The 12,971-nt window shown below is 42.6% G+C and overlaps 1 protein-coding gene across 1 annotated transcript; it reads right to left on the minus strand.

Annotated features, from left to right (window-relative positions):
* Positions 1–712: 712 nt before the first annotated feature.
* Positions 713–12,949, minus strand: rc3h1b (ring finger and CCCH-type domains 1b). Its single transcript, XM_053882918.1, has 20 exons — positions 12,817–12,949; positions 10,609–11,011; positions 9,552–9,672; positions 9,158–9,397; positions 8,894–9,069; positions 8,608–8,808; positions 8,406–8,538; positions 8,169–8,287; positions 7,766–7,878; positions 7,456–7,695; positions 7,006–7,220; positions 6,524–6,927; positions 6,289–6,447; positions 6,019–6,171; positions 5,710–5,932; positions 5,544–5,634; positions 5,371–5,467; positions 4,625–4,849; positions 4,355–4,452; positions 713–4,287 (listed from the first exon to the last, which is right to left on the minus strand). The coding sequence occupies exons 2-20, from the start codon at positions 10,837–10,839 to the stop codon at positions 4,131–4,133; spliced, it is 3,396 nt and encodes a 1,131-aa protein (XP_053738893.1). The 5' UTR covers positions 10,840–11,011; positions 12,817–12,949; the 3' UTR covers positions 713–4,130.
* Positions 12,950–12,971: the final 22 nt, after the last annotated feature.

The following is a 12,971-nucleotide window of genomic DNA, read 5'->3' on the forward strand; positions in this document are numbered from 1 at the left end:
ATATTACTGAATCAAATGATGGAGCCATACATACATTTAAACAACAAAATATGGTTTATTTTGCATCAGTTTGACAATAGCACAATAAATCACGATGGTGGCTATATTCAAGTTTTTATATCACCTTATTTTAACTAAAGCTCTTTTAATGTCTTGAATATATATTTCAATTTTATAAGAATTTCAAGTCCATTCAGAGTAGTGGAAACTCTGGCCATTGAGTAGTGAAAAACCTCCCTGAACAAAAGCAAACAGAAGCTTTTGTTTGCTTTTGTTCAGGGATTTGTTTGTTGTTGTTGTTATCATCCTAGCTGCCACGTGTCTTGTGCATCAGTGTGACCAGTGGAGCAGGAACTCACTAAAGTCCCCAACTAGTAAAAAATATCTTCAGCAGAATTTTTCAAACTAAAAAAAAAAAAAAAATTCTATGGAAGTTAGATAGTTCTTTTAAAAAAGGGGGTAAAATGGGTCTATATTGTAAAAAAATGTCGTACCATGAACCTCAACAGACAGTCACCCAGTAGTGAATCATAAGATCTAAACATTTGAAATGCTTTAACACAGCAATAGAAAGTAGGAATATTTGACACCAACCCTCTCAGTGTCAATATTAGCTCCTGTGGTGCACCAGGCAGTCGAGTTCAAAGCTATACGCTCAGCGCAAACGTTGATGAATCTACACTCGGGATTCTTATTTAGCATAACGACAGATGAACGTTTATTTAGTAGCGGTGCATCAGTGTACACGACGTGCAGAACTTCACCCCAAAGACAAGACAGAGCAGAATCACAGTGAGGATCCTCATGATTTTACCATGTTAAAATCCATTCAAGTTTATTTTAAATATACTTAAAATAGGCCCACAATGTCACATAATGGCTTTTAAAATTACATGGCAAAACAATAAAAAGGACACGGTCAGAGTTAGCAATATCATTTAATCTCCCCCCCCTCAGCTTGGAATCACTGTTGTACATAAGTTACGTTTTGTTTATCAATTACACAGGTTCATAATTTTCCATCCTCAAACTTCCAGTTTGACTTTCATCTTGTATCAAACAAAACAAAAAAGAAAAAAAGCAGATTGTATTATACAAAAATGCAAACCAATTTTCACACAGTGAATTCTCTTACAAAGTCATAAAATGGCGTAATAATGGCTACATCCACATTGGAGGAAGATAATTCTAGACATTCCTTAATGGAGTATAATATACATATAAAAACCTTTTTTTTTCTTGCTGAAATTAAACCTGTACCTTAATTTAAGAGATCTTTTTTTTTTGTACAAGGGAGTAATAATATAAAAAGCCTTCTGTGAATGTCCCCAGAAAGTCAGGGAATAAAATGTGAGCCTTAAACAGCAGTAACAGAGTTCAGTGGTCAAGCGTGCGAGCGGAGGGTTCATCGCTTCATCGACACGGGGCGGGCAACAGTTCCACTCAGATTGTGTTTTTAAAAAAAAAAGAAAAAACAAGAAGAAGAAACCACACGAAAGATTTCATAGGACACCCTCGAACACGTCGAGTTGCCGCTCGCCAAATGTTCCAGCCTCACCAGGGCCGGACGATTCTGGCAGGGTCAGCATTTGTTGCTTTGCACTTCATATATAGAAGGATAAACAAACAACACACTGTCATGACTCAACAGCTTCCTGTGGAGACAAAGTAGGAAGATCGGGCCGCTCCGACAGTCAGCTGCTGACTAGATATCGGGACAGATGACGGGTTAGAGACTAGCTGAAACTGTTGCGGATCACTAAGAGGAAAACAAAAACACGTCCTGAAACAAAAAATACTCCAATTGTCATATAGCTTCAGAGTCCATTTGGTCGGGACTCTTGTGTGTGTTTTTTGGAAGGGGATTATCGCCAACTCTCAAAGCAGAGGCGGCGGGTTTGTAAGGCCAAGCTTGTCCTGAATGTGGTGGGGAGAAAGAGGGGACCCCGACAATTTTCTAATACTTAAACATCATCACCCATTACAGCACAATTCTGGGGCATCAAATAAAATGAAAACAAAAAAGAAAAAAGAAATTAGAACAAGTCAGCGCACATTTCTACAATACAATCTAGCACACACACAAAACTCCATAAAGTCTCCGTAAATGTTCCAAAGTTACATCATTTTGTCTTCTTCGGAAGAATAGTCTATAAAGAACATCTTTGTTTGAACACAAAAGATTAAGTGAGCTCACATCAATGCGCACAGAAGTCCTTCGTCTGGGAAAGGATAAAGTCTGTGTTGGCAACCAGTGGACAGAAAAACAACAGAACGTTTTAAAAAAAAAAAAAAAAGAAAAAAAAAATGCTGATTCCAAGTAGAGATCATTTAATATAAATGCTGAGCGAGTAGAATAAGAGGTGGCACATTAATAGTGCTTTAGTATATTAATGTATGCTTACATACTCGTATGAATAAGTGAGTCATGTACCTAAGGGAAAGCAAGGGAGTCGCCTGAAGCTTCAACCGCGGTGGCAGGGAAATGCAAACATTCACCGGAAATGCATGGTCAGAAGCAACAATCCAGACACAAAGTGACATTTGTGTCCGTTTTCAATTCAGCGCTCGGGGACTCGCCGCCAGACAAGGGTCCCTCCCCTCATTTGCAAGGCAATAAAATGAGACCCAGAGGCTTACTTTTTTTTGGAGTTCAACCGTTCACTTGCGCAGCTGCCGACAATGGCAAAAGCTTAAAGGCAGGGGGCGCCATGAGTCGGATATCAAACAGCTATTGCGGGAAAATAATGGGCGATAATGGTGGTGATGGCAGCAGCCGGAAAAACAAATACACTTGAAGCTTAGAGAGCAGTTTCAGGAGGGGATTGGTGGAGGAAAGTAAAAGGTGAAGATTTAATTCATGAAAGAAGTGGATTTGTGAGCACTACTTAAGAAAACACGCAGCACTTGAATGCACCTTAAAACTGGTGTGGTATTTTTGGTATGTCTGCACACTGCAAGGCCGCTGCGAAGGCGAGCAACCACAGGTCAAGACCTACTGACACAGATCCAAATGACCCACTGGACTGCAACCAGCACAGCGTCGATGTCAAAAACTGCAACTTCCAAGTCACGACTGAAGGTAAATATGTATAGGTGTATTTAGGGAAAAGGAAATTTGGTGAGCATCACCCCCAAAACCGTAACATACATAAAGCATGAAAAAAAAAAATAAACAAAAAGACACAAGGGAAGGCAACTTCATAGAAGTTAGGTGAACAAATGACAAGATAATCCCAATGGGGAGGTTTTGTATGGGGCCGGAGGAGAAGCTATGCGGAGGGAACAACCCAATCATCACATGATCACTCACCCTTCCCCCTAAAATAAACTCTAAACGTGTCAATAAGTTAGAATTCAGCGAGCACACACCACGGTAAGAAGAACCAAGAAAAAACAAAAAAGATTCCCTTATCAAAAAGACTTGTTGCAATCCTTAAAACAGAATGCTTCAATTCCATAATCATGAGACTGCTTTTAAGTATGAAAAATATAGGGTTATAAAAATTTATGATAAAAATCATACTTCTCAAGGCAGATAAGGAAGCGCATGTTGTGCAAATGTGACTTCCAAAACAGTCGTTTGATTTGCAGCTACTTCTTCAGTGAACACTGGTGAATAGTTTTGTGGCTTTCCCTCCGCAGGTCGTCGAGATCCGGGCGCCATTCTTGTTTTTGTCTTACGGTTTTGGGGATGCGTACCAAAGCATTACGTCTTTTTTTTCTGAACTGTACTGAAAAAGGTGCATGCAACTTTAATTCGCTGGACTAAAATAAAAAAAAAAACAAAAAAAACAAAAAAAAAAAACAGGGGAGTAGGGGAGGAGATTAATCAAAAACATATTCTGCATCTGGACATCACCACCATTATCGATCTGGACTTTTGTGTATCATGGTCTTTGTTAAACTATATTCCCAGTTAAAACAAAACAAAAGAAAAAAACACTTGTTATCTTATGCCCTGGTTTCCAGGCAAGGAAAGTCATTTAAAAAGCTCATTCACAGAACAAAAAGAAAGAAAATTCATATCACGGCAGATACTGCTCATCATCTTCTAAATAGAATGGGTGCATGTGTGTCTGTGCATGCTTTTCACTTGAGCATATCCAACATTTGTAAGTGTGTACTTCCTAAGAACAGGAGTGGACCACGCCATTCTTCTGGATCTCGGCGCCAGTGGAAACTGGGTCTGAACACAGGCTGAGAGCGGACGCCTTGTTGGTCAGCGACAGCATGGATCCTCCCACAGCACTGTCCTGTAAACTGCTGGAGCCGTTCGACACCTCGCTGAATTGGGGACAGGAAGGTGCAAGTCAGAATGAGCCCGAATTATTCAGAGAAAACAAGTGCTCACCTAAGAACCAAGGAGATTTCCTCGAGCTTGTGCTCTGGTTGTCCGTTCTCGGAGGGTTTCATCTTGTATTGCTGGACATCATGGGAAACTTGGTTTTCCTGATGCATACAATACAAAAACTTGTTAAAGCAGTTGCCTCTAGTACTGAACAAATACGCATGTGACCTAATATTAACCAAGCCCGCGGTACATAAACATCACATGTTATGTACATTCAAGGAATTTGAGTTTCCAAAACATCAACACCACTAGCTGCAAAACATCTCATACCATGGCCATCTCTCGGGTCCTTTTGCCGATCTCTCGCTCTACCTGGTGGAGCTCCAGGCTCAACTGCTCGCTGGAGACGGAGGTCGCGCTGGCGCCACCTGTTGGCCATTTGGGTTGTTGGTGCTGCTGGGATGCTGCTGCAGCTGCCTGGTTCTGGCTGGTCTGCACAGTTTGAGCGGCCATTGCACTGGCTTCCCTCTGCAGCAGCAAGGAGTTACTTGCAGCCTAGAGGAGAGCAGGAGCACAACAACGACTGAGATCACTTCAAGACAGCACACGCTCTTCATTTTCATCCAAATAATAATGCAAGACAATATCTCTGAAGATGATTTTAACTTGGTTCTATCATTATAACTACAGAAGTAGTAATAAATGCATAAAGCATTAATTAATTAATAATTCAAATCTCGGTTCAAAGATGGCACAGGCCAGAGTCTCAGCTGCAGAGAAATAGCAAGAGCTTGCAACACATTCACATTCACTTGGTCTGATGTGAATTAATCCCATGAATTCAGATACAAAAACACACAACATTTTTGTATTTATCCAAATGGACGTAATAAGTGAAGTGACTGCACAACTCTGACAGTTAAAAAAAACGACGCAGCATCACCGGTTTTTGACATACAATTGTGTCCAATCTCAAAAGCTGCAGCACACTTATACAGCAAAAGTGTTTTGTTCTTTTACAATCAACACACAATGAAAATATCCTCTCAAACTAATCCGTTGACTGACTTTCATACCTCCATGCTGTGCATCTGGGTCTGTTGGTTGATCTGCTGGGTGACCTGCTGCAGCTCAATCTTCAACTGTTCTCGATCAGGAGCTGCCAGGGATTGGCTGTGAACCAGACAGTGACTGTTCAACACGTGGCCCATTACTAGCTAAACATGTGAAAGCACGAATGACAACTCACCGCTCATTAAAGTGTCCCTGAGAGGAGGTGGCAGTAGGGTGGGAGGGGTACGAGGCTCCGCCCCATCCCACATGACTTCCGTATGGATATTCTGCAGGTGGGAATTCAAAATAAGCCACTTCCATAAAAATCTAATTGTGCAGAGACATCAGTGCGGCAGTCTGACCTGGCATAGCCATGTGTTTAGAGTTGGTACTCTGGGGAGTCGACGCCATTGCCTGCACAGGACCAGTGGTCTGATAGCCAGTTTTCGAGGTACGGGAGATGGCGCCGAAGCGGGATACCGTGGGTTGGGGTCCAAATGGAATAATGGGGTCATCATCCTTCACATCAGCCCCTCGTCTCGGTGCATCCAACGACGGCTCTCTCAAAACCTTTGCCTCCATGTTCTGATTATTTAAAGATAAAGATAAATATAGCAGGTCTGATGTTGATGAGAAACTTAAGAAAATGGTTCATGGAGAATTGAACTCACAATCATCTCCATGGCTCCAGGAACCATGACATCTTTGGGTTTGGCATCCTTGCTTATGTATGAACCAATAGTTTCACAGGACCAGGGAGAGTATTGCCCGGTGTAATCCGTCTCTCTGCATTTCCCGAGCGATTTAGAACTTTCGTCACCGTACTGGAGGAGACAGAGAAAACCCCTTGAGTGAGTCTATTAGGCCTTACACTGGTGGACTCATGCCTTGTGATTCTATAAGTTTGTGACTTTTGAATAATAGATTAAGAATATGCTGACCTCAGGAGGGTAGTCACTGGGGAAAGGATGAGAGAGAGTGGGGGAGGCTGCAAATGGAGGAGGGGAGACCACCTTCCTTTCCTCAAGTTGAGACAAGAGCTCTTGGCGACGCCGGTGCAAGTAGTCCAAGCTTGGCTGAGACCCTCCATATGACGGCCCCTGAAAAGTTTGTGTTATTTTTTTTGAGATCATGTCTCCATCCAGATAATTTGCGGGGAATAAAAAAGGGACTCACTCGACCATAAGCCCGCATTGCTTGGGGCTGTGTTTGGTAGTATCCATCAGCTTGGTAGCGTTCCCGAGCCCCAGGCTCAGGGTGGTACAGTGAGCTTGTGGGACCCGCTGATGGAGGAGGCACATCGAGCGGGGCGGGACTCATCCTGACAAGACCATCCCTCGGTGATGGGTAAGGCTGGGGAGGAGGCGGGGGGCCAGTGTATGCGCCATGGCGGCCTCTCTCAAAATGCGGTGGATGAGGGTAAGAAAATGGTGGACCCGAGTGAGCTGCCGGGTACTGGCGCTCGGGCGGGCCGTAGCCAGGGTAGGGATCATGGTAGGGGGGGCCAAACTCACTTGGAGGAGGTTGGTTACGCTTGTAATCTGGTGAAACATATTGTGGAGTTTGTTGATAGGGGTATCCTGTAAACCATGAATTAAAATTCCATTATTGTTAAAACACGTCTCAAATGCTGCCACAGAACTGTCAATGAACCTTACCTGGTGGGTACTGTGAGGCTTCATACTGAGAGGCAGAAGGGGGTGGTCTGCTCTCAGGGTAGAACATCTCAGAGAGCTGTGGCTGTGGGTACACTGTTGACCCTCTGGGCACCACAGATATCTGCTTCATCCCAGGCAGATGGTCTGCAGGCAGTCTGGGATGGGCCATGGCATGGGGTGGCAGAGGCATGCCAGGTTTCGGTCCAGGATCCAAGCTGCAACAACACAACAGACATATTAAACAAACCTTGATTTCCACAACTTTGAGATTAAATGTAAGAAAATAAATTGTCGAATAAGTGGAACCATAAAATATCTATTCTCAAAGGCTTTTTCAATACAGTACATTCATAGCGTTTTCACAGGAAATAGTGTAAACCAAAACCTTAAGACGTTCATCCTACAGGAAATTTAATATCACGGTGGGGATTGCTTTTCTTTTTTACTCACGGATCTGGTGGCGATCCTGGGGCATTCGGACTTCCTCCATCCATTTTCACTGGTTTACGCAACAGTTCATACGTGTCCGTGCCACGAGGAATGAGCTGAGGCAAAGACGATGAACCGCTCCCGTTCGTGAGGGGGGAAGGCTTCCGAGTCACAGATACGTCAAGCGGGAGGCCCTCATCTGGCATGAGTCCACCAGAGCCAGGCAGTCGAGCTGCCAGACGCTTGTTCATCTTGCGGTACCTGAAAGATATGTTTAATGTTAACAGTGCCTGTACAGTAGTTTTCCCTTCATGAAAGCAGCCAAACTCACTTCTCCAGTTCTTCCTGAGAATGAGCAAAGGTGCAGCTGGCTCCCCGAGGACAGCCCCCCTTTAACTTCATGTCCCGACACATGTAGGTCTTGTACTTGCTGTGCTGAGGCGGCTAAAGAGACACCACAGGTTGTTCACATTAAATAAATCACCCCGTGTACGCTTTTGAACTGAAACAGGAAGTCTAGGGCAGAAGATATAAATCAACAATGTGTCACGTTGCCATGAGTGGGATTACAATTTCTTGTTTAACTGGAGTGGCAGATCGTTGACACATGACACTGACATACAAATTAAAAGGGCATATAATACACACAAATACTTTTGAGATAAACTGTCAGAACATTTGACTAAAATAAATATAATTGCAACAGAAAATGAGCAAATTGAGTCCCAACTGACCTGCTGCGGGTCAGCTCCTTTCTTGCTGTGATTCTGGATGAAATCCACCAAACCTTGAACCACGGTCTTCACTGCCACCAGCCCCTTCTCCAGCTGCTCCCATGTAGGAGGAGGAGCATCTGAGGAATAAAAAGCTTGAGTTAACATATTTTTGCTGTTACTGTGTCAGGGTGTCTGTCGCATTGAAAGATTTAAAGATGACATCACTAAAAACAGTGCTCTAAACAGGGCTCTTACCAGGGCTTGGATCAATATTAGCGAGAAGATCCAGGTGTGGCCGCAGCCGGTTGAGGTTGGCTGGGTCACCTGTACGCTGCAGAGCAATTGTCAGCTCTTGAACACTCTGTGCAAAGGATGCAGGAGTCTGCAGCTATGGCAAGAAAAAAAGAGAGGTGAGATGTGTATGTCTAAAACGGATGGTGATTCCACCCAAACATACCTTATCAATGATGGACTGCATATGAGACTTGTGAGACTGATCTCCATATAACAGAGACGACCACTGATCGGGGGCGATACGCAGCCCCCCCTCCATGGCAATCTGAACAATCTGGGAATCGTGTTCACGTCGTAGAGCTTCATAAGTGCGAAACTCCTCTTTAAGCTGCATGAGTGATGAATCTTCATCACGCTTGGTCACCTAGTACAACACAATCGGCTCGTTACGACAATTTCATTTGGCTGAAGTTCAATTTAAATGACTTGGTCCTCATCTCAAGACTTACCTTGAAACAGGAGGCCCTGTAGAGGAGCTGCACCACATGGCCGATACTTGTTTTAGATGCCTGGGGGAAACGAGGTTCAAGCCTCTGGACAACAAAGAGAACCAACACTTTTCTGGACAGAGCTGAGCCATCCTCAAGAGCCAGAAGGACCAATTTCAGTGCTTCCTCTTGCATTGCTAAAAGATTTTAAAAAAAAAACAATACCCAAAATGAATTCTTGCTCACTATAAGCATCTTGGCTGCATAGTGAAAGATAAAGTCTACCTGGGCCAAGAAACTGGCAACCTCTGGCACGAACAGCAGCCCATAGATTGGAGGATAGCTGCTGTGGATTTTGGTGCTGCAAGATGAGTTCTGTGACAGTCCGTTCCCCCAAAGAGCGCGCAGCTCTCATGGCTCTTACGCGACCCTCTTCCTCGACAAGCTGACAGTGGACCAGAGTTACCAATTTCCTCTGCATTGGTCGACTCAGAATGCTTTGAGCCGTGCTGCTCAGACCCACACCTGGTGAGGAATCACACAAAATTACAAATTAGGACGGCAGATGCATTTTCAATTCAATTCAATCAGCAAGTACTTACAGAACATATAGACCACAACTGGTTACACAAATTCGCTCTTTAATGATTTGCATTTTGATGTCAAGGAATCAAATTACCTCTGGTGTTACTGAGGGGTTTGAGATAGAGGGCCAGTTCCTCCACACATTGCCTCGCCTCCTCATAATGCTGTGAGTCCTCTGGACTGGTTATCAAGGCAACTGGCTGAGATTTAGGAACCTGAGGCAAGGGAGACATTCAAACATGGTTAGTATACTGTCCACTTTATATCATGTCACCATTAGAATTACTCCACAAACTAATAGTTCAGACTCAGTTAATAAAGAGAAAAGAATGACATCAATTGACAATATCTCAAACAAAAATACTGAAAAAACAAATAAATACTAAAAAAAACAAAAATATTGGTAACACTCACAGCACAATTTGAGAAAATGCAAGAATATTTTGAGCAGAAAGAAGTACATAAACCATAAAACCCATAAAACATTGAGGCATTTTATTTGATCTTCTCCATCTCTTCTGTTGGTGGCATTTATTTAGCATTCCGATACAACTCATGAGGCTTTAGTAAACATTTACTTAAGTAAATTTACTAAGAGATTTGCTGAGAAATTCAAATGGCTAGTAGTCTCAACAGAAAACAGGTAACTGCTCTGGAACATCACTGATGGTGACGCATTTCTGCCATCTGTTCCATGATCAAAAAAAAAAGAGTGCATCTCTATTCACTCAATTTTCACTTTGGTTTACGCTTCAGAAAATCCCATGAACAGATACAGTAAATGAAGTCAAATGAGGAACACAGTCAGTTTTGTTATATAGTAACAACTACAATTGTTACAAATGGAAACTACATCAGCCTTGCCTCACCCCTTTGATGAAATGCCTGAGCCTGCCAGTTCTTAACTCACCAATTGAATAGGTCTACACATATTGTAATTGCTTAAGCATGACTCAAAACATGACACAAGCGCGACTCATTCAGTGAGTTACTACTGAACTGAGCTCAACTACTGAACTGTCGCTTAAAGGCAAATAACTAAATGACGACCAGAAGTATATGTGCTCTGCATGTATAAGGTGCTTCAACTAAATGCTCGTTTTGAATGTGTGACCTCATGAAAAGAGAAGAAGAACTTATAAGTGTCTCACCTGGCCTCCTACGAGCTGCAGCAGAGCTGTGTTGACAGGTAGCTGCTCAATGTCTGTGCTGATGGCCGTCTGGTCAAATGGACAGGCCTTACGGTGCAACTTGTTCAGGCACATCTTGCAGACTGTGTGCCCACAGCCCAAACTGATGGGTCGGCGCACAGTTTCCTCGAACGTCTGTGTGCAGATTGGGCACAAGAGGAACTCCGTCCATTGTGGCGCTTGAACTGGCATGTTTCAGGTTGAAGGAGGTGAGTGTATTTGTGGTAAAAATATTAGCAAGAACACAGGAAAAATATTATAAGGGGAAGATTCCACTGGAATCAAGATTTTTTTTCTTCCGAACTTAATCGTTCTCAAATGTCGTCACACATTGTGGATTTTGCATCACATCGTGTGATGAATACTGCAAAAGAGAAAACAAAGAAAGTGTAAATTACAACATTCAACACAACATTAAGAGTCAAGCTCAAGAATGGTAGCTATTTGTATCGACCACTTCCGTTATTTAAAAATACAACAAAGCAAAATGCTACCCAATGTAGTGGTGGGCGTTATAGCGTCAAGTTTCAATTTTATTAATGATTGATGATGATCACACAAAACTTCACAGCATCGCAATATTGTAGCTCTGCAAGACTTCCACTGCCACACCTGTTACATGGAAGTCTCGCAGTCACTTTACTTTGTCCAAGCAACAAGCATGAAGGAGTGATGTAAGCGGGTCAGTAGTTAATAGTTCCAAAAAGAAGACATGTAACGTACGCTACTTGAAAATGGTTTGGCTACAGGCAGATTGATACAAACAAACATCATCTGTAAAGTCAGCATGACAGATGTTGCGATAAAGACGGGTTACACCACAAACCCATCTATTTTGCAGAAACTTTAAAAGCAGCAAAGTTCTAATGTTTTACATTCCGTATCATACTGTGCCACTCTCTGTTGTCAGCTTAACTTTGCATTTCATTTAAAGGGTTTCTCATAATGTATTTATTTTATTATGGTTTATGCTTTGTGTAAGATCTCTCTAGTCTAAGCACTCATTTTTTTTTTTTTACATGATTGTTTCACTGTATTTACAATTTTGCTTAAAATAAAAAGTAGTTTGCACAAATGTTACATTATGTACTATACTATTTTGAAGTATCAGCAGGGTACAAGCGCTAATTTCTTTATGATGTTAATTGTGTTAATATTGACAAATAAACATATATAGCGGGAATCAATTTCTTCTGACTCTGTTAAATATTTGTCACGACAGATATCGAGTGAAACTATCGTGATGTCAAATTTAGGCCATTTCGTCCAGCACTACCGTGACGTCAAAACATAATTATTTATTTAAATAACGAATTCAACATGCTCGCTGGAAAATACCGAACAAACACTTACATATTACGACGTAAAAACGAGAAACGGAGTTTTGTCCGAGGACATCGAGACCGGTGAAGACCAAAACAGCTGCTGTGTGGCCTACTTGGAAAACAGTTCTACTGTGACTATGGACAAAGGGTCCTGAAGTGGCTAGCGAGCTGTGCTATCATACGAACTTTTCCAAGTCCAACATATGGTTTCTTGACTTGAACAATGGCGAAAACCAGTGCTGTGTTTAACGTTTAATACATCGCCACTGAACAAAAATGTGTTTCCGGTGTACATGAGTGGAAATTAGACGAAGCGTTCTACGTAGCATTAGCATATCTTAGCAGGCTATTGGGTGGCTAGTTTGCTACAGTTCCTCAAATTTGAACGCGACATGACCGTCAGATTTATTACATCTATGGTCCAAACGACAATACGAGGCTGGATTTTACTACCAATTATGTCTAAAATCGAGTGGTGCAGCCATATTGGGAGTGTTATGACGGGAAAGTGAAGAAGCACTTGGACTTGCAGTAGCAAGATTATGTAACGACACTCACCGAAACTACACCCGAAATATATTGAGTTGAATTCGAAGCTGTCAGTGTGAAGCGAAACATGGAGATTCTGAACATACAACATACGTGGGGTTGTTGCACAGAATTCTAACATACGGCGACGCAAATATATTCACGGCGAGCGAGCTTCGCGAACAACCCGTAGCCACATTTAGCTCGTTAGCATGCTATCGTTTGTACATCGCTGCGTAATTGAGGTGGTAAAAAAAACGCACTTCCCGGTGCCAGTTCAACAAAATAACAGATAGGAAAAACCTCACAAACGTACTCATTCCAAACGACGTGGAAGGTATCCATCTCCCTTGAGGAAAACGTTGCGATATTTCCTTGCCATGTCGACTGTGCAGCTTAGCCGCTGCCGAGGTTTTGGGGAGGTGTCAACTCCACTGTGTGTGTGTTATTTGTTAATGTGTGTGGCGGCGT

Source organism: Synchiropus splendidus, chromosome 13 (genome assembly GCF_027744825.2).
Source record: "Synchiropus splendidus isolate RoL2022-P1 chromosome 13, RoL_Sspl_1.0, whole genome shotgun sequence".
Classification (NCBI taxonomy): Eukaryota; Metazoa; Chordata; class Actinopteri; order Syngnathiformes; family Callionymidae; genus Synchiropus; species Synchiropus splendidus.